This window comes from Hypanus sabinus, chromosome 6 (assembly GCF_030144855.1).
Source record: "Hypanus sabinus isolate sHypSab1 chromosome 6, sHypSab1.hap1, whole genome shotgun sequence".
Classification (NCBI taxonomy): domain Eukaryota; kingdom Metazoa; phylum Chordata; class Chondrichthyes; order Myliobatiformes; family Dasyatidae; genus Hypanus; species Hypanus sabinus.
Window position 1 is genome coordinate 159,616,258 of NC_082711.1, and position 23,242 is coordinate 159,639,499.

Here is a 23,242-nt window from a genome sequence, read left to right on the forward strand (position 1 = left end):
TGGGGCAGCCCACAAGCGTCACCATGATTCTATCACCAATGCAGAATGCCCACAACTTACTAACCCTAACTCATGTCTTTGGAATGTGGGAGGAAACCGGAGCACAGAGACAAAACCCTCGCAGCCACAAGGAACCGTATATGCTCCTTACAAACAGCAGCAGGAATTGAAACCAAGTTGCCGGCCAGTTCACAGTACCTTACAGAGCGCAAGTACAAACAAGTGGCCTATTTGGTCTGTCAGTCATGAAAATAAATTAATAAAATAAACCCCTTTTCCTATTATTATTTTTATTTTTGGTTAAACTTAATTCATCACTCACAGAATTAAAATCAACAACTAACTTATTCATTATATTTATAAAAGGAAGTTCTGAACTTTTTTAACATTCTCAGTCTGTAAACCCGTTTCCTCATTTCACCCCTGAATAGCCTGTCTGCAAGTTTTAGTTCATATTCTGGTCCTAGATCCACCATCCTTTGGAAATAACTTCCTCACAATCCACCCTACAGAAAAGGCAATGGAGGTATTCAGGTGGGAGGTGAGAGAAATCGGATAAGGAATTTAAAGAGGAGGAGAGAGGCATCGGTGATTGCTTCACTGATACTGGCGTTGTTTAGGCTGCGAGGACCAAAGTCTCAGCAAGAGAGGGCTAGAATTGAGAGGCTGTCACAGGCCTTGCAGCCGAGACTCACACAATGCCACTGCAGCACAGCTACGTAGATTTGCATTTGATCCCGATTTCCAGTGTACTGAGGCTGTGCCAGCTCCCCTGTAGCGGCAAGGGTTTCTCCCGGATGTTCCGGTTTCCACGCAGCTCACAAACTCACGTGGATTGGCTTCTGTAAATTAACCCAAATGCAGGGTGATAGAAGAAATGGTGTGGTGTTGAGGACATGTACAAAGGAATCTAACATTGAATATAGTATTCTCAATATCCCACATAACCGCAACATAACCCTTCCTACTTTTGTATTCAAGCCATAACATATTCTGATAGCATTCTGCATTTGCAAATCATATAGGACACATCCAGAACTCTCTGCATCCCAGTGCTCCATGGTACAGTATGGTTGATGCTTCAACCTGATTATTCTGTAGTGCAGGTGCACATCAGTGTCTATTTTCAGGGTAATCCACTGGGATTTGTAGTGTACGCTTGCTGTTTTGTATCATACTGGATTATCCGAGGAGGAGTTACACCAGCGGGGGCTCTGTGTAATCCAAACGAGCCTTGCATTCAAAACAGGTGTTGCATATCTATTGCCTCAAGTCCCATTCTCACAATAATGGTTTTCAGGCCATAATTTGAAAATATTTTAAAAGAATAGCTTTATTTGTTGCATGTACATCGAAACATACAATGAAGTGTGTTGTCTGTGTCAAATCAACCAACGAGGACTGTGCTGGTCAGCCCACAAACATCAGCATATTTCCACTGCCAACGTAGCGTACCCAATACTCACCAACTCAAACTGGACATACTTGGAACGAGGGAGGAAACACTGACAGCAGCAGGAATCACACCCCCGTCTTACCGCTGGTTTTGAAATACCTTTACACTGACCACTATGCTACTGGCTCTTACATTTGTCCTTCAATAAATTCACACCCTCCAATGCTGCTGCAAGTAAATTTTCATTAGACCTGCACACATGACAATAAACTCGACTTTGAATTGCATCAAAATTTCAGCTAATGTTATAACAGGCAGGTCAGGAGGTTTGCAGATACTTTGGGATTGTCCTATACCGGGGGTCGGCAACCCGCGGCTCCGGAGCCACTTGTGGCTCTTTCACCTCTGTGCTGCGGCTCCCTGTGGCTTTGGGAAATAATTGGCCAGTATTTAATTAAAATGTATTTTATGTTAGTTTGTTAGCTTTTGAAATGTAATTCTAAATTTGAAGATTATGGTGATCTTGTACAATCTAAATAAGACTTTGTGGCGACACATTTCCTGGCACATCCGAAACAGCTCGCAATTAGCCAGCGTTCAGGCTAAGGGAGATAGCCTATGGGGGTTTGTGAGTACGCGTCTTTTGCAGCATCCGCGCCCATGGGGGCTGGGTTGAGGGAGGCTTAAAAGCAAGGCTGTTTAGTTCGAATAAAGTTATTCGACTGCAGTTTACTGACTGCGTGAGCACACCGCTACAACGTGTTTTTATCGCTATTAATACACGTCACCACTGCCAATACCTGACACCCGTCAGTGCGCGATTTCTTTAATTTTTCGATCCAAGGTAAGCCAACTATGGAGAATTCTAAAAACAGAAAAGTGACTGAAGAAAACAGAACGTTTAATGATCCGTGGACAGATTCATTTGCTTTCACTGTTGACGAGACTGGTTTACATATGAGATTGCTTAATATGCAATGAGAAACTAGCAAACAACAAAAAGTCAAATGTCGCAAGGCATTTCCAGAATAAACACGCAGCCTTTGCTCAAAAATATCCGGATGGAGATGAGAGAAAAAAAGCCGTTTCGGAACTGATGCGGAAGGTTGATCTGAGCAAAAATCATTTCCAGAAATGGATGAAGTCTGGAAAATCAACGACATACGCTAGTTACATTGCCGCTCAGGAAATAGTCAGGCACGGGAAGCAGTTTACAGATGGTGAATATATAAAAGAATCTTTCATTAAGATTTCAGAACATCTATTCACGGACTTTAAAAACAAGAGTGAAATTGTGCAGAAAATCAGGGATATGCCCCTCTCTGCAAAGACTGTCAAAGACAGAACCATAAAAATGGCAGAAGACATCACAAGACAGCAAATTAAAGACATCAATTCAGCTGTGGCCTACTCGATTGCCTGTGACGAGTCTAAAGACAAAGGTGATATTGAACAAATAGCGCTGTTCTGCTAGTATGTAAACTGCCGGGCCACAGGAAGAAATGATTGAGTTGATACCTCTAAAAGGCCAAACACAGGGGGGGGGAGTACATCTGTGAGGCTGTCTTGAATTGTTTAAGAGCCAAAGGAATAAAGACCACCCATCTGGTGTCAGTAGCTACTGGTGTCAGGGCATCGAATATGACGGGAACACACCAAGGGATTTGTGGCTTTACTGCAGAAGTCGCTGGACAGAAAGCTGCTGACTTTTCACTGCATCTTGCACCAAGAGGCACTGTGCGCTCAAACATTTCCTCTGGAATGCACAGAAGTAATGGATGTTGTCATTCAGATTGTCAATAAAATAATGGCAAAAAGTTTAAATCACCGTCAATTCTGTTTGTTGCTGGACGAGCTGGAAAGTGCATATTCTGATCTCCTGCTGCACAACAAAGTCCGGTGGCTGTCCAAAGGGGAGGTGCTGAAACGCTTTGTCGCGTGTCTGGAAGAAGTGAAAACTTTCCTGGGCAGCAAAGGGCTCACCTTTCCTGAGCTGGAACAGCCAGAGTGGCTGGAAAAGCTACACTTCATGGTAGACATGGCAGCGCACCTGAACACGCTGAACACAGCTCTTCAGGGGAAAGGACGCACAGCCCTGCACATGATGGAGGATGTTTTGGCATTCGAGCGTAAGTTGACAGTGCTTTCCAGAGATTGACAGAAAGGCACTTTGTCTCACTTCCCCAATTTGAGAGAGTTCAAACAAGGTCACGACATGATAAATTCGGAGTATTTACATTCTGCAGTTATCGCAATGCAAACATCGTTTGGGAAACGCTTCTGTGAGTTCAGAGGGGAAAAAAAAACACATTATCCTTCCCGGTCACTCCCCTAAGCATCGATTCATCTCTACTGAATACGACTGCATTGGCAGGTGTGAGTAAACCTGATCTTGAGATGGAACTGGCCGACATAGCCGACAAAGACATATGGGTGTCCAAGTTTAGACGCTTGACAGCAGACCTTGAAGATGTTGCCCGTCAGAAGGCCGTTCTTGCTCAGAATCACAAATGGAGTGATATTGAAAACCTCCTCAAACTGGACAAACTTGTGTTCGAAACATAGAATGCTATCCCCGACATTTATGTAAACATTAAAAAGTATGCGCTTGGAGTCCTGTCGATCTTTGGATCCACATATGTATGTGAGCAGGTGTTCTCCAACATGAACTTTATTAAAAACAAACATCGCGCACGCCTCACAGATGACAGCTTGCGATCCTATGTAAAGATGAAGGTGACGTCATACAGCCCTGATGTGCAGATGCTGTGCGCTGAGGTCCAGGAGCAGAAATCCAATTAACCAAGTATGATAAATATTTTAATTGCCTATTGTTTTACGTATATTCATATTTTTTCATTGTTCATTGAAATAGTCCTTTTATTTTTCAGGTTGACAGCTGGCTGACGTTATTTTTGGTTTGCTGCTGGCGGAAAATTTAAGTTCGGCATTTTTCATAAATACAAGGAGGACTCAAATAGACATTGAGTATTTTACTTAAAAGTAACCTTCAACCCAACGTCTTTTTTTCGGAGTTCAAAATGTTTCTGTTGCATGCAGAAATGTAATTTCGTTTTCTCTGCAGTTCATCAATTTCATAAATGCAACACATTATAGTTTGTTTATACATAGCATAAAGGCAAAAAAAACGTTGTATGCAGTGTTATTTCATTTTAAATGTCAAACGGGTTTTGCGGCTCCCAGTGTTTTATTTTCTGTGGGAAACAGGTCCAAGTGGCTCTTTCAGTGGTAAAGGTTGCTGACCCCTGTCCTATACCATTTGTAGCAACCCGCAAAAGAATACCCCTTCATCCAGATCCCTGACTTAATGAGAAAGTAATTATTTCCAGACTAAAAGCAGTCCAGGCTACAGCATTCTTCATCTTTATTCCCCCCCCCCCCCCACCCCAAAGCACAGCTGAAACATACAGACCAGAAAGGGCACCATTATCTAATCTTACATCAGGCTGCAGTAGCACAGCGGCTCAACATTTCCAAGAAATTACTTACATATTGTATACAGTTCCTTGTTTCTATCACTCTTCAGTGACTTCTACTGAAAATGTCTTATGTAAAATCAAAACAGTAATGTTGCTTTACTGTCCGGTCACTTTTGTAGTGTGATACTGGATAGTTAAATTGTAATCTCACCTCTCAACAACTAATCAATTCAACCAAAGAACCAAAATACTTGCCATTTCCTAGCTCAGCCCCACTCCACCCACCCCAACCCCCAATCCAGCGGAGTTCCTGTTCTCTGCAGTGCAATCAGAAAGACCTGCCTCTGCTTTGAAAGAAATGGGTAAGCAGCATAAATCAGAAAGGAAAAGAGGACAGAGACAAATACTGAGTTATACAAAAAGAGAAAGACAGAGGTACGGGGGGTGGGGGGGGAAGAGAGAGAGGACTGCTGTAACATTCAGAAAGGTAAACACAAAAGCTCAATAAATTCAGAGCATACAGTGAATGAAGAGCCAAAGAGCAAAAGATTGTGACACATAGTTACACAAGAGAACAGAAAGGAGACAGACAAACTAACATTTACTGAAAGAGTCAGACACAAGTTACACATGTGAAACAATAGTTGTATCTACTCAAAATGATATTAAAAAAAACAAGGAGAATTCAACGTTCTAAAGAAGTATTTTGTTTAAACTTGTGCAACATTATTAACATGAAATCAATATGAAATCCCAAATGTTGAAATGCTAATGAGTCATTTATTAACATTTAATCATGACTCTTGAATTGAATATTAATGTCATTGTCCTTCCTCCATTATACGGCAGAGGTGCCATAGTCCAGTTTACTAACGGCCACTTGTGCTCTTTCAGTAGATGGTACTGGAACTCATTTAACTTGTTACTCATGACAATGAGCTTTTGAACTTCTGGTATATTGAAATAATATTAGAATAATTTTCAACTGTGTCATATAAAAGAATGAGTCTCTTTGTTGTCTCAAATACAATTTCAACAAACTAACTACAAATTAGTAATAAAATAACTAGTTATTTGTAATTCAAACATCTTCCTCCAGACAAGTAATAACATCGTCGCCAGCTGCCTTCTTTCCCCGAACTATAGTCTTGGGCTATGGAACTGATACAGAAGAGTCATCAAGATCTGAGGCGGCCCAATCTACCCCTGCTGCTATTTTCCTGTGCTCCTATAATGATATCATTGCAATCAACATCCTCAGACCCTACCTTTGAAGAGAGAAACAAAAACCCTGTGGATTTCAAAGGAAATAAAACAGGCTGATAGCTATTCTAATTCACTAACCTACGAATGGCACTGTAACTATACATATAAAATTAAAGTGCTATTAACAATCTGAAGCCTTCCAGTAGCTGCACTGGTCCAGAAAAACATGGAAACATGCTGGCAACAAAACATGTTGTGCCTGACACAACTTAAATGCCCTGTATGACTGCTAAACACAAACAAATCCACTAACAATAAAAAATGCACTTGCCCCTTCAAAAAGCAAATGAATTTGTGATTTGTATCAAGTATTACAACAAAATAAGCAAAGTTTTATCAAGATAAAGGCTGAGGATGCTGAGAAAGGAGAATATGAATTTACAAATTTTCTCCAAGATAGATGAGCCTTGGGCAATTTGATTGTCTCAATTATATTAAAACCCTCAAAAATGAAAGGAACAAGGTGGTTTTTAAGCACCACTAAGCACACATCCATCAGGCAGTGGTCAGCACAGGTCTTCTGGGAAAAAAAAACACAATGGATCATGTTGGAAAATTTTCCGAGCAGACTGCTAAAATTCAAAGTAAATATATGTCAGCACATACACAATTTCCTGTGGGGATGCTCAGCAAATATATAGAATAGTAACTGTAACAGGATCAATGAAAGACTGACCAGAGTGCAGATGACAACAAACTGTGCAAATGCAAATATAAATATAAATATATTGCAATAAATAACATGAGATCATAAAGTATAGGAAATGCTGGCTGCTGGAGCACATGTGAAGAGATGCATTGAATCTCAATGGAACCAAAACAAAGACTTTGTGGGGGGAAACACTGCAATCTATGGGACTAGGCCCTGTGGAAAACTCTCTCAAATACTTGAAGGATATTGCCCAAAGAAGCCACATCAATGACAATGATGCCTTCCATATAACATGTAGCAACATAAACACTACAAATGCAGAGACATCAGATTCAGGTTTCTCACGTGTACATCAAAACATACAGTGAAATGTGTCATCTACATTAACCACCAACACACACAGGGACGGGTGCTGGGATCATCGTTCATTTCGGCACCAACATGGCAGAACAACACAGATTACACAAAGCAGAGCGTAGCAAGCAACAAAAGCAAACGACCTTCAATCTGACAATTATCTGATAATTTTCACAGTATGGATTGAACAATATCATGTACAGACCATGCCATATTTGGCTTTTATATACATACATGCATTGGATTCTGGTCAACTGGCCAATCAATTAATTGAGGTAGCCGCTTATTTGGGACAGCAGAATGTTGCCAAACATTTTCTAACTTGCAATAGAAACTGTAATTATTAATAGATATAGTTTTGGTCAAAGTAACTGAATTTTTATTCATGAATCACGTGCTCCTTTTTTCACAGTACAGAGACCAAATACAGGGAAAAATGTAAAGCATAAAAACTAAAACTTCAAAAACCAAAATGTCAGCAATTCAAAAGTATTCATCCCCCTTTGCACAGTACTTAGTTGAACCACCTCTCACAGACATTGCAGCCAATATCCTTCTTGCATCAGTCTCTATTAGCTTTGCACAACATGATAGAGCAAGACTGGACTGCTCAAGGACATCAGTTTGCTTCATTTGAAGCCACTCCACAGTTGCTCTGACAGTGTGCTTCGGGTCATTGTCCTGCTGAAAGACAAACTTCCTCCCTAGTTTAAGCTTCCTGGCAGAGGCTAGTAAGTTTTTATCCAGGATCTCTCTGTATTTAGCAATTACTTTCTCATCAATCCTGAACAGATTTCCAGCCCCTGTTCTGAAAAGCATCCCATAGCACGACGCTACCTCCACCATACTTTATGGAGGGATGGAATTACAGTTGGCCCTCCTTATCCGCGGGGGATCGGTTCCAGGATCCCTCACGGATACCAAAATTCGTGGATGCTCAAGTCCCTTATTCAACCTGTCTCAATGCACTGGACCTTAGGACTCAGCGGAACCCCAGACCTTATTTAACCTGTCTTAGTACGGTGGACATTAGGACCCGGCGCCAGAGCTCTGAATGTGCAGTGTTTCTGTTCATGAAAATAATCACAATCATGATTGAAAATAAAGTGGAAATTATAAAGCGATCGGAAAGAGATGGAATGCCATCTGTCATTGGAAAAGCGTTAGGCTACAGTCAGTCAATGATTGGAACAATTTAAAAGGATAATTGAGAAAGGCTCTGCCCCGATGAAAGCTACAACTATTACTAAGCAACACAGTGGTTTAATTATTGGGTTTTGAATCCTCCACATCGGCACGGTGGAGAGCGCACTCAGAAGCGGTCTGTCACTGGATCGAACTCGGAAAATTCCGTTCCCGAGCCCGTTGCTGAAAAATACGTTCTTCAGTGTTTTATATGCATAGAAAGGTAAAATATATACTATATACTAAGACAAACGTTTGACTAACTGATGCTAAATAATACCGGATGTATCTGTTCCGACTTACTTAGTAAGAGAATTTCAGATTTTTTCGATCCCGATGCATGGTAACCCAGGCACATCCTCCCATATACTTTAAATCATCTCTAGATTACTTATAATATCTAATACAATGTAAATGCTATGTAAAATGGTTGCTATACTGCATTGTTTAGGGAATAATGACAAGAAAAAAAAAGTTTGTACGTGCTCGAACAACAAGAGCTGGAAGAGCACTTCCGGGTTTTCACGATTCGCGGTTGGTTGAATGCGCACATGCGGAATCCATGGATAAGGAGGGCCAACTGTACCTGACTGGTGCACAGTATTAGATTAATGCCACATGTGCTATTTAGCGTTGAGGCCAAAAAGTTCCATTTTAGTCTCATCCCACCACAAGAACTTCTTCCACATCTTTACAGTATCTTCTAAGTGACACTTTGCGAAGTCTTTACGGGCAAGGATATGATTTTTTTTTAAGCTAGGGCTTCTTCCTTGCCACTCTCCCATTAATAACCTTTTTGTGCAAAGTATTAGAGATTGTGGAGTCATAAACTTCATCTCCCAGTTGTAGCCACTGACTTCTGCAGCTCAGAGTGACTGCTGGCGTCACAGTAACCTCTCTTATAAATGCCATTCTTCTCCAGCGGCCAACTTTAGAGGGCTGGTCTGACCAAGGCTGTGTGACCGTGATTTCATTTTTTTCCCCACAATAGACTGCACTGAACTGAGGTATGCTCGGTACCTCTGAGATGGTCTTGTACCCTTCTCCAGATCTGTGCTTCTTTATTATCATTCCCCTGGCTTGTCTTGAATGCTCTTTTGTCTTCATTTTGGTTTGGTCTGTTGAAAATCTACAATACTGTTGGACCTTACAGAGGATTTATGAATTCATTGAAAAGAAGTGTTTCTCCAATTTTCTACCTCAACAAATTGGATGAGTTGTTTAGGTTAGACAAAGGGGGTGAATACCTTTTTCAGCATCACAATTTTGGTTTTTAATTTTTAAAATTGTTGACAGGCTTTGCAATTTTTCTTTTGATTTGACATGATACACAATGTTTTTAGATTAATTCAATATAGTTTAAACTCTTTCATGAAACTTGTAGATAATTGGGACAGCAGCCTAATTGGGCCAAATTGAACTGGTGCTGATGTGTCCCAATTAACCAGAATCCACTGTATATACAGTACAGTCCGTGGATATATTTAAGGTGGAAGTTGATACTTTACTGATCAGTCAGGGCATCAAAGGATATAGCGAGAAATCAGGTATATAGGGTTGAATGGGATCTGGGATCAGCCATGCTGGAATAGCAGAGCAGATTCCATGGGCTGAATGGACTAATTCTGCTCCTATGTCTTATGGTCCTGCATTCAGTGACCACTTTACTAGTTACACCTGCTCATGAATGCAGATAGGCAATTAGCCAATCATTTGGGAGAGAGTCAATGCATAAAAGCATGCAGACCTAGTCAAGAGATTCAGTTGTTGTTCAGACCAAAAACAAGGAGGAACTGTGACCTAACTGACTTTGACTGTGGAATTGTTGCTGTTGCTAGACCAGGTCATTTGAGCATCTCAGAAACTGTTGATATCCTGGGATTTTCACACATAACAATTCATAGAGTTTCCAGAGAATGGTGTGAGAAACAAAAAAAAAATCCAGTGAGCAGTAGTTCTGAGAGTGATAAAACCTTATTAATGGGAGGGATCAGAGGAAAATGGCCAGACTGGTTCAAGCTGACAGGAAGGCAACTGTAACTCAAATAACCACAAGTTTTAGATATACACACATACTCTGGAATTATAAACAAACATTAATTAATATATTTAAAGGAAGTGAAGAATTAGTTAAAAGAAAGGACATTAAGGAATTTGGATAAAGGATGGGAAATCAAAAAGATGGCAGAAGTCTCGGAATCATGCAAGCTACTTACTAGAATTATCATATTCACTTTCAAATAGCATTCAAGTGTTATGTTACACCTGTTCTTCCCATCTGAGTGATAAATCTTTAATTTGGCTGCCATATTATCAAGTTTAGCTATAAGCTTACACCCGGTAATGATCAGACAGCAGACAGGAAGGTGATAACCCATTCGAGTAAGAGAAGGCAATAGTTCTCCTGACGTCTGCAATATAATTTCACCAGAGCAGACACTGTCCAGTGCCAATGGCAACATTCAGGTTCAACGTTCAGTTAGCACACAACCTGTGTATATCTACCAACTAGTTATCTCTTCCAATTGCTCATTTAAATGGCACAGATCAGCACTTCAAAATATCCCATTAACAACATGAGTAAATATCATCCCTGGTTCAATAACACAGGTTTAAAGGCCTATTTCACAACATCTAGATGCATCATGACATTCATCTTCATAAAGCTAGACAAAACAGCTTGTATGGACATTAATGGCATTAGTGTGATATTAACCAATTTTGCTCATTCTAGCTAGGGCTAGAATGGGTTTTGTACAACCCATCCTATGCTTCTGGGGATAACTTACCCAATGGTATCAAGGGTAGTGTAATACCTAAAAGTTGTCTCTTGCAAAAGCTGTACCACGTTGATCTTAATAACTTGTATTGTTCCCTCTGGTGACAGCTTTTAACAACATTAAGTACATTGATGAGAAATAAGTTTTAAAAAGAAACAGACAAGTGGTACCATCGAAACCTCCTCTATTCAATGTGACAGTAAAATAAGCTTATCACCACTTCTGGCAATAGCAACAACCATATGGAACTACCATTATCAAGGGAGTTCACATATCTGCAACCCCTGAAAAATTTCAGAATGAAATTCACATAAATGAATCCCAGGGTTATATATGGTGACATTATATATCATTCTCCAATGACACAACCCTTCAAATGCTACTTCTGTAGCTGTTAGAAATGAGCCTCTAACATGAGAGATTTCATCCCCAAACACCAACTGTTCCTGCTCAAGCAGGCCAGCTTTTTAAGCAGCATTGCAGTTTTTGCAATTTAGATTTTTTTTGATATTAGCAATTAGGTTTGCCATGTTTTTATTTTCTTATGACACAGGAAGGATCCGTTCCATCCACTGCACTCTGAAAGCAATCCATTCACTTCTCCCGCACATGCCAATCAACTTACTCTGATTATCCAAGAGTAAGGTAATTTCCAATAGCCAAACGTCACAACTTCATCATGTGAGAAGAAAATTTGATGCTGGCAAGAAAACCTCCCCAACGGCCAAAGGTGCCTCCACAACAGTTTAACACAAAGTTGTTGGGAAAAATAATTAGCAATGAAACAAGATTTAACTTCAAACTAAATCCAGCCAAATCCTAATAAGTCAGTACAGGCATTACAGCAAATGACATCAACAAGGTCAGCAAACATCCAGAACAATTTTTGAAGGTAAATGAGACGACCAGACCTCGCACCATGATTTCAAAAGAGTTTAAATGAATGGTCACCTCCGTTCATCACTGTAAAAAGCAAACTCATGTCAGAAACAAAGTTGCACTTTGCACTCTTGATGCAATTACACGATATTTCTCTTGATAAAGCATATCTGGCTTGCTTATCGATTGAGAAAGCTTTAGCTGTTGCTTTCATGCTTACTGTCTGGAAGGACACAGATTTGCAAGCGAACTACTGAGCTGCAGAAACAAGGCAAATTATACAATGTATCGAGGATTCCAATATCCTCACTACACTGAGACACATGTTAAAAAGGAAAATAATTCCCAAAATATGATTCTTTGTCAGTTCACAACTAACACAATGAGAAAATAAGTTTTTTTTTGTTGTATGGACTGAAGTGAAACAAATGAAGCAGATTTCAATATACAAATCTTGATCAACTGTGATTAAAATATCAGGTTTAGAATAGTTAAAGACACAGTAAAATGAAACATCAAAATATTTAAGTGGAAGAAGACAAACAAGGTTGAAGCAAAAGTCATAGCCTCTCGTCCAACTGAATAATGGGATGCCTTTAAATTGACTATTCAAGTTATTTAAGGTGGAGGTAGGTAACTTACTTGCAAGATTTGGGAATCGAGAGCTATAGGAAGTGGCACAGTGGATGAACAAGAGGCCGGAGCAGAAAGCCATGATCATATTAAAAACTGGGCAGATTAACTGCTAGGGAGCAGACTCCTGCTTTAAACAAGGAAATAACTTAGGTACCGAGTACATTCCTATGTGGGGGGGGGGGGGGGGGTATCAAAGCAAAGTAGTCAGATTACTGGGTAAGTGGATAAATTTCTAGATAAATAATGAGGCCTAGATTAAAATCTGTTCAAATCCCATCATAGATGTTTCACTTAAATCAATTAAAGTGTAATAAAAAGTTGTGCCAGTAATGACAATTTATAAGCTCTTGCGTCATAAGGGAAAGAATCTACCATCCTTCCTAGATCTGACTTGCAGCGACGTGTCCTCTGGATTTGCTTCTGGGAAGCCACTCAGAATAACAGCAACTTGGGATAGACAATAAATCCCATCAGCACTCACCATGAGTAAAAAAGAACACACATCTAGATTACTAAAGGTATGGAAATTACTTCTTTTTAAAATAATGACGTTCTTATAACATTAGAAAACCTAGAAGATGAAACTACAGAAGAAGATTCAAAAGATTGCATGTAGTTTAAAAGGGTTAAATTGGAGATTAACGTAACAGTAAACCCGAAAACCATTTAAAAGCACATAAACAAGTGCAATTGATAGAAAGAAAGCGGAGGTCAAATAAGAGCCAAACAAGTCATTTTGTCTAAGGACAAAGATGAGCTATTAAACGAGTACTTCATACGTCTTCACAAGTAGAAATGGCTCTGCAAACCAGCGTAAGAAAGTTGGTAGCAGTACTGAATTGGATGGAAACAAAAAATGCACTGTTCCAGGAAAAACAAATCATCAGCTTCAGAAGAGACAAAGCTAAAAGAGTAAAGATAAACATAGAAGTAGCTTTAAGCATTAACTTTCATCTCTTAGCATATGGGAGCAATGTTAGAGTATACCGTACCTTTAAAAAAAAGAGAGCAGACGAAAACAGAAACTACACATTGGTCAGCCTAAGTTGGCAGCAGAGAAAACTTTCTGGAGATAATTACATGGGACAAACACACATCAAAACTTACCTGCTTCTGTCACAGTTTACCATTTCTGGTGCAAGATCAGCCATCTATAACAAATTCTCTGTCCTCAGATACCACCTGATCTTCTGATTCTCTTTTGTTCCAGATTTCCAGCAACTGCAGTATCCAGTATCTTATGACTGCAGTCTTTCCCTCTCCTCCCCCCCCCCCCACTCCCATTCCCGGGCTCACACTTCCTCTCTAATTATTCCAGTTCACCTATTAGATGTGATGCTTCAGGAAGGCAGCATCCATCACTAAGTATATCACAGTCCAGTACATGTCCTCTTCCTCTTTCTGTGTCGTCAGGAAGGAGGTTCAGGAACTTGAAGACACACACTTAATGTTTCAGAAAGAGCTTCTGCCTTTTCAGCCATCAAATTTCTGAACAGCCCACAAACACTACATCACGACCTCTCCTACTAGATTCCTTCTTCTCCAGCCCTTGACCTTCCCCATCCACCTGGCTTCACCCATCACCAAACCATGAGCCTCCTTCCCCTTCCCCCACCTTTTTCATTCTGGCATCTCCCACCTTCCTTGCCAGTCCTGAAGAAGGGTCTTGGTCCAAAACATCAACTGTTTATTCACTTCCACAGATGCTGCCAGACCTGCCAAGTTTCTCCAGGATTTTATGTGTGTTGCTTTGGATTTCCAGCATCAGCAGACTTTCTGGTGTTTACTGTTGTTCCTTTTGCTTTGCAATTTGATTATTTTTGTAACTTACAGATTTTTATGCCTTTGCACTGTACTGCTGCCACAAGACAACAAATTTCATGTCATGTGTCAGTGACAAAAAAATCTGGTTCCAAGCCCACCCATCTACAGTACCTTCCCCCTCACCTGATTCCACCCATCACCTTCCAATGTGTACTCCTTCCCCTTCCCACACATTCTTAATCTGCTTTCTTCCCCCTTCCTTTCCAGTCCTGATGAAGGGCTCTTTATCCATAGGTGCTGCCTGACTTGCTGGGTTCTTCCAACATTTTGTATGTGTGTTACTCTGCATTTTCAGCATCTGCAGAATCTCCTGTGTTTCTAATTCCAAGATATTTTGGCTTCTCACTTTAACAGTTAACATTTCAGGTCACTTTCCACATGGGCTGCTAGGCCCAAAGGTTTCCAGCATTTTGTTTTCAAGACAAGTAGCAATAGTGTTGCTTCCTTTTCTCGATGCAGGTCCTTATCCCTAGCTCCAAAAGCATGATTATCACATCATAAATGCACACCAATACCAGGAGGCCACACCACTGAAGCAAAATAGGACAAGACATTTTACATAGACAGCTACAGGGACACTCCATGGACATTGGTAATGCGGTTTACTGCAAGTCATTACCTCATTTGTACAGGAAACCCGTCATTAGCCAGGCACAGATCAGACAGACTGTCGGAGTTTACAGAGGAAGGTGATAGCGATCGGTCCTTATCCTCCATAATATCGGATTTGCTGCTGTTCATTCCGATTTCATCCTCCGAGTTGTCCTCGGATACGGAGCCGATAATGAACTTGGACTGCTGGCATTTCAGCTGGAGCTGAGGAAGCTTGTTTGTTGGATCTTGATCTGACATTCTGCCTTGTGTCGATTAACATTCCAGTGAGAGTAATCAGATCTGGGGGAACAGAAAAGAGGACAGAAGGGCTACAAGTCAGCAATGGGAAATAAAAATACAAACTGCTGGAAGAACACAGCAGGTTGAGCAGCATCTGTAGAGAGAGAGATGGTCAACATTTCCAGTCAGAAAACTGCATCAGGATAGAGTGAAGAGGACAGGTAGTTAATGTAAAGAGAACAAAGGGAGGGGCAAGACAGGGGCCAGAAGATAATAGATGAAATGAGGAACAAAGGGCACCGGCCACCGACTGGTCGCTGTTGCACTCACTCCCCTATGTTCTTTATACCAGCCACCTTCTCCCTCCAATTTTAGTTGAAATGCAGTATCTTGACAACTGCATCATCACTCCCTCCTCACCGACCCTCCCTTTGGCACAGCGCTCCGTGAAAACTGACTCTAGCATAACCATTCACACTCAGGTTAATTTACAGTAGTTCAAGTTCAATTATCATTCATGCAGCACTGAATGTAGCCAAATAAAACAGCGTTCCTCCAGGCCCAAGGCGCAACACACAATACTCACAGCACGTAGCACAAATGGTTACAGCTTCAGAAAAGCATACAGTCACAAAGGAAAAAAATATAGCCCAAATCCCTGAATGGCACGACTGTAGTCCTGCTCCAGCTTGTTCTTCCGCTAGCTGAGCACTGGAGAGCAGCCCCCAACCCAATATGGATTCGGGCATGCACCACAGAGGCTCTCCCACACCACCATGGCATCTCCTCTCCCTGGTGGCTGCAACAGGTGAGCCCACAGCCTCAACCAAGGCAACGCAGCTCCCCCACCATCGGTCTTTCCAATTAGTGAACTAGACTTGCAGTAAACCGCATTACCAATGTCCATCAGGAGCTTGCAATCCCAATACATCCTGCTCACAAGTGACTGTACAGACAAGAGCCTGAGTAACCACGTGATCAAGTACGCCAATGACATGACAGTTGTGGGGCTCAAAACCAGCAACGAGAAGGCCTACAGAGAGGAGGGAAAGAGCTCGAGGCCTGGTGCCAGGCAAATAACCTCTTCTTCAATGTCAACAAGACAAAGGAGATGGCTACCGACATCAGGAGAACTCGCACCACTCACATTCCCCTCTAAATCGACAGCACGGCAGTGGAAATTGCAAGCAGCTTCAAACTCCTGAGAGTGCACATCCCACACAACCTCTCATGGTCCCAGCATACATTCCACATAACTGGGAAAGCTCACCAAAGCCTCTTCTTTCCATGCAGACTGATGAGAGGTGGACTATGCACATCTATGATTATGTCCTTCTACAGATGCACAGTACAGAGCACCCTAGCAAGCAGCATTACTGCATGGAATGGAGCCTGCCCTGCAGCAGACAGGAACACTCTATGATGGGCTGGTCAAAACTGTCCAAGTGTATTCAGAGATACCGGCCACGTGACAGATGCACTGCCACCTGGCTGGTCAGAGGACACACCACATGCCAATCAACATTTGGTCCCTCCCAACTAATCAATGCACACCTAAATTATTGGTCACCTTAATTGGATTATCTCGCCCAGCCCCATGCTATAAAAGGTGAGACTTGTCCCTGGCTCGGTCTCTCTTACAGACCATCACATTGGAGGTAAGTGCATTGTTTGGGGTCTATCGTTTGCCCTGGTAAGGGAGCCGTGGCTATCCAAGGTCAAGGGGGATAGCTGTTGTGGTGCTTTTCCCTTGTTCTTTGTATGTGTAACCGTACCCTGTCCCCACACTGCTTCCTGTGTATTGTAGTTGCTTGTGTTGACCTGACTTCCCCTTTAATAATAAATTCCTTATTATTAAAACTGTGTGTGTCCAGGCCTCTACTGTTGAGACTCAAAGAACCAGTTATTTCCATCACAACACCAACACATCACTGGCACCAACCTATCGAGGACATATATATAGAGAAAGGTGCTGGAAAGGGCCAGGAATACCATGAAGCATCTCACCCACCCTGCTCATGGACTGTTTGTCCCGCTTTCATCAGGAAGGAAGCTATAGAGCATCCACACCAGGACCACCACACTCAAAAACAGTTGCTATCCCCAAGGAGGAAGGATGATCAACATCTCCAGCCACTAGCCCAGCCACGACTACTTCATCATTTCCTGTCAGTCACCTTCTGTACAGACACTCCTGTGCCTAGTGTCACTATATGGACATACAACCTATCTATATAAACTACTGTATCTTACAAGTTTACAGTATATTTTTGTTATTGTGTTCTTTATCTTATTGTGTTTCTTTTGTGTGCTGGATTGGATCCGGAGTAACAATTATTTAGTTCTCCTTCACACTTGTGACTTCACAAGTCTTGAAATGACTTTAAACAATTTTGAATCTTGACATACGACCCTGAAATACATTTTCTTGCCGGCATTCACAGATGTACAGTAGAATCAAAGAAAGAGTACAAAAACTGACAAATAACGAATGTGCAAAATAAGGCACAAACTGTGCAAATACGAATCTAAAAGCAAATAATAGTAATATAAAATAGCAAATAAATAAATAACACTGAAAACATAAGTTGTAGTCCTTGAAGTTGCGTTCAAAGGTTGTGGAATCAGTTCAGTGTTGAGGTGAATGAAGTTATTCAGTTATTCGCACTGGTTCAGGAGCCTAATGGTTGACGAGTAATATCTTTTTCTGAACCTGGTGGTGTGGGACATAAATGTCCTGTATCTCTTTACTGATTGCCCCAGATGGTGGGGACCCTTGATCAGCAAAGTTATCCACAACATTATAGAATATCTTTCAAACAAACATTTGAAGATATTTCAAGATCCAAGAACCAAATAGTATCAGTTGCCGCAGATTGAAATGACTGAGTGCAAAACAAATCAATGTAGATTCCAAATCAATCCAAAAATTACTCTGTACTATTGACCAGGAAGAATTCTCTTATGGGATGTAGAATTACTGGTAGATGGAACAGTGGACAAGGAAATAAGGAAATGAGTATGTTCAGAAACAGATTGGAAGGTTAAAAGTGAAAGGAGATGAGATAAGTTATACAACCTGCTTTAGTTCTTGCTGCCAGTGGGGAAAATAATATACCTAGATAACAGCAATGTTGAAAGTTCAGTATAATTGCCAAGGCAGCAGAAAAATTCCGACAGGGTTACTTTATTTTTTCATCAGCTGATAACAAATTAACCATAACTACCTTAATCCCAACTCATTCTATGACTTCTCACTTTATGCACACTATCTAGCTAGCCTCACTTCTGGGAAACTTCCTGCTGCTCAGGAATGCTCCACAATATCTTTGCCCACTTCTCTTTGCTTCTTATCCACCTGCAGTCATAACAAATGAAGCAGCAATTCACCTGCAGGTCTTCAGACTAGTATAATGCATGTTGTTTACAGCGTGGTGTCCACCATATTGGAGCAAGAAACCAAACCCAGATAGGAGTGATTGTTTTCATGTGTTCATCCCATGGGGTGGAGAAGTAAAGTGGGAGCAATAGGAAGCTGAAGGCAGGCCTCCTGCTACTGCCATATTTAATTCTTAATTCCACAGCTACCTTGCCCAACTTGCCGGTGGCCTCCGACTCTGTAATAATAAAGCACAAGAAAAGCTTGACATACAACACCTCATCTTCTGTCTAAGCACTCTGCAACCCTTTCGGCTAAATACTGAATACCATAGTTTCAGCTAACTTGCTTTCCCCATAGGTAGCAAAAGTGGCCATTTTGCTGCAAGTCATCCACCTATGAGATTAGTTGCGTGTCTCACTTCACTGCACATATTATACACCTCTCTCCACCCCCTTTCCCATCTCCACCCCCTTTCCCGTCTCTCCCGCTCCACACCCCCTCCTCCCCCTCCCTCATTAAACCTCAACCACATAAACTCCCATGGCAAACCTGACCTCACCCTATCCTGTAGTTCAATACATCTTCTCTGGCATTCTTTGTCCCCTCTATCCCAGTTCTGATAGAGGATCTTCAAACTGAAACGTTAACTATGTTTCTCTTTCACAGGTGCTGTTATGTGTTTCAATGTTTTCTGCTTTTATTGTTCCAGGGAGTCTCCACTTGAAAAATGGTTGGGCCTCAATCCTGATTTAACCAACCTATTTTTCCAGACAGACAAGCACAAGTCATTGTGACTAAACTGGATTTAGGCACCGACTCTTGCATCATCTGAGCGGGAGACCACATTATCTGCATCACGATGGATACCTGGCATCGCATGGATTAATCAGCAGCTAACCCACACTCATCTCCACAAGCCCAACTTTAACAAAACCACTGTCAAGAAAATCGAAGATTACTCTTAGATAGCACCCTCCAAGCAACCCAATGGTCCAATGAAACAACAGTTGGACACTTTTGATGAGATCCAGCAGCAAATGGCAGTGCGAGCAAACCTTGAATTGAAAAATCTTCAGTGCAAACACCCAAAAGCTATCTCTGCAACCAGCCAACATTGGAAGCAAGCTTATCAAGGACAAATAGCCAGTCAGCTCTTGCTGGAAGGAATTACTTTGGGAAAAATTCCTCTATTATGACTATTTGACTTGAATGTCCTTGACGCCACTCTGCAATGAACAATCCAGCCCACTGGCAAAATAAGGTGTTTTTTTTATTATAAAAGTCACATGCCAACTGAAAAGCAATGAGGCCACAGACATAGGCTGTACCTCCGTCAAAATTCTGAAACTTCAGTCACTAATTCACAGAAAAGGAAGATGTTCCAATGATCTCAGAGATACACTGTGATCAGCTTTGAAAAAGGAGACTCATCCAATTGCCATAAATTCAGGGAAGTCTTGAACAGGGAGACACTCCAGGATCATCCTCAGTACCTCCCTTCATGGCCAAAGAACTACTCCTCAAATTGAAGGGTGTGTTCCTTCCACCTAGAGGCACAATTGACGTGATCTTCACCTACACATCAATTTTAAGAGAAAAGCAGGGAGTAGAATCAACCATCGCACTCACTAATTTTTGACCTCACAAAAGCCATCGAATCCATCAACTGAGAGCGATTGCGGAGCATCCTTCTCAACTTGGAAGCCGGCAGAAATATGCCTCCAACTTGCACCAGTCTCCTGACATGAAGATCAGTATACTGTTAACACCAGAGATTCACAACGGACTCAATCTCAACACTTTTAGGTGGCAAGCAAGGCTGCATCATCATCCTACCACTTTCCCCATCATTTGCCCCACAATGTAGCATCTCACATCCAACAATCTTCCCAGTGACAGAGGAGTTACAAACACCACTATCTGGAACCAAGGCCAGCCCAGCTTCAGCTACAAAGCTGATCACACAGATGACGTTTGGACACACATTTGGTCAGAGGACAAGCTCCACACTCCAGACCCACATCTCAATGAAGGTGGATGTCAGCATTCAGCCTATCGGGAAGGGAGGCATTGCTGTCATTGACATGCAGGGTGGACTTATCGTGGGTTATGGCTTGTATACATTGCCACAAGTACTGCATATTCCTGGTGTCACAAAGGTGTCTGTGGATTTTCTGTACGTACTGATTATTTGCCTTCCTGATGGCACAGGGGAGTTTAAAGTTGTCCTGTCCTCCAATCTGAAGACAGTCTGAAGAATCTGCACTCCACTTCTTCAATGGCAGGAATGCACTTTATTGGAATAAGGAAAGAAAAACAGTAGGCGATGCTTCAGGTATAAACTCTACATTGCTGAGAGGCAATGTTGTTCATGTTCCCAACACAGGCACTGTGCTCCATCAAGGCAAGGGATTACTATGTGGAGCAGGGGTTCCCAACCTTTTTTATGCCAATACCAATAAGCAGGGGGTCCCCTGAGTAGACATATTTATTTACTTAGAAATACAGCAGGCCCTTCCGGTCCTTCGAGCCACATTGCCCAGCAACCCCTGACAACCCTGATTAACCCTAATCTAATCACTGAACAATTTACAAAGACCAATAGATAGGTCTTTGCACTGTACGAGGAAATGGAAGCAGCTGGGGAAAACCCCCTGCATTCCACAGGGTGGACTCCTCACAGCTGATGACAGAATTGAACTCATCACCATGGCAGAACTAAAAATCCAAGGCTGTTCTCAAAGCCTCCTTGGGGGAAAAACTGGAACATTCTACCAACCTGCGGAAATCAGTGGCACTCCGTTGCGCAATATGCAGAAGCCGGCTTTTAGAACTTCTAATCGAATCACTGAAAGCTCACAGAAACACGGAATAAATTTAGGAATCCTCCGCCTTTCAAAACAAACTGCCCCCTATCAAAATTGTCTCCTGCCTCACATCAGAAATCATAGAAGCAACAGACTGCCTAAGAAATAAAACCCCACAATATTGATTTTCCATTCTACATTGCTGACTCCTCGACGGGATACAACCATTAGGCAGGGCAGTCAATAATTCATTTTCTGAAAAACACTCTGTTCGGTGTACACACGCACACATACAAAAGGAGTGAGCTGTAGCCATTAATCCACGTGCTGCGTCTGGGCCACAAACAGGTAAGGCGTTAGTAATCCTTCAAGACGGTTAAACTGGGCAACACGTGTCAGTATACCAGAATCCGTCTCCCCACAACAAGCTTCCCTCAATGGCCATCCCCGTCTCTCAATTCAGCAGACTAGCCGGCACCTCCACTTAAAGTCCGCGTGGGACGAGATCGCAGCTGAGGAACAGAGAGCAAAGAAAAATAAACTAATGCAGAACCAGGAAGCTGACTATCCTCCGTGTGCGAGCACTTGCTTTGAAGGCCCTACAATCACTCGTCCGCTTGCAAAGCTGGATCGAGCCAGCAAAGTGATCCAGAGAGGGGAACAGACAGCATTGCACTCATCTCCATCTCCTGAATGCAGCCCAGGCTGCATACATACCCCTGTGGTTCAAGCAAGGGCGGTCGTTCAATCCCAGACAACCCACCCCGAGTCCCTTTAACTTGCCTGGATTAACTGCCGGCAGCCGATCAGGGAAGGGACACAGGCCCGTCGCCGGCAGACAGAAGCCTCCCCCGAACGTCCGTCGTCGTTCCGGCACTCACCAAGTTACCGGCTGCAGGCGCCGGGACCGTCGGCGGATGTTGATGCTGATGCGGGGCTGCAAAGGAGAGCGGAGGGGGGGGGTGTTGCGTTAGGGCCGCTCCCGCTTTATCACCGACTCCCCCCGGAGCAGCATCAGCCGGTGGCGTGATTCAGGAGGGTTACTTCCGTTCACTCACCTCTGACCTCCTCGCCCGGGCCGCGCTCCGCCCGTCGCCCCACCCCTCCCGCCCTCCTCGCAGCCCATTGGCTCCGCCTGGGAACCGCGTGGAGGGGCGTGCCCAATGGGGAGCCAGCTGGGGACTGAGTGACCGGCGCGTCACCATCGAACCACCGGCCGCCGGGAGAGGGCAGAATGAATGAGGAGGCGGAGGGAGGAATCGGAGTGGAGGAGGGTGAGGTCCGCACTGCCTCGCTCGGGAAGGTCGTTGCTGAAACTTCAGGCAACGCGCACAAAATGCTGGAGGAACTCAGCAGACTTGGCAGCATCAATGGAAAGCGAGCCGAGACCCGTCAGCGCCGCTTTCCTGCAACGTTACTGATCATCTTTTTCCTGAATGCAGACTTGGTGAGCCCCCAAAGTGATCTTCCCCGATATTCACTGTGGAAGAGGACCTATCCTATTTCTGATCAAAGTTAACTATTTCTTATGCTGAGTGTTTCCAGCAGTTTGGTTTCCTTTTTGGATCACCATCGTTTGCAGAAGAAATGACTACTCTGTTCTGAATAGACAACTGCCTAGTTTGAAATTGTAGCTTGAATTGTGTTTAAGTTCATCTGTAATACTGGCTACATCTTGTATTTTTTTTTTAATTTTCTCTCTCCTGGATTTGGAGGAAATCTTCAGTTAGACCTGAACTGTACTGTATGTCTAACAGTTCTGCATTCAGCGTCTCTCGCCCTCTTTAAACAAACAAGAGAAAAT

The 23,242-nt window shown here is 42.4% G+C and overlaps 1 protein-coding gene across 1 annotated transcript in view; it reads right to left on the bottom strand.

The window, feature by feature from the left end:
- acaca (acetyl-CoA carboxylase alpha) overlaps nt 1-22,492 on the bottom strand; it is a 286,714-nt gene extending 264,222 nt beyond the window's left edge. Inside the window, exons 1-2 of the mRNA XM_059973293.1 lie at nt 22,222-22,492; nt 15,035-15,309 (exon numbers count right to left, since the gene is read on the bottom strand). Of these exons, the coding sequence (XP_059829276.1) occupies nt 15,035-15,267 (233 nt within the window). The 5' untranslated portion in view covers nt 15,268-15,309; nt 22,222-22,492. The remainder of the gene's footprint in view (nt 1-15,034; nt 15,310-22,221) is intronic.
- Between the last annotated feature and the right edge of the window lie 750 nt (nt 22,493-23,242).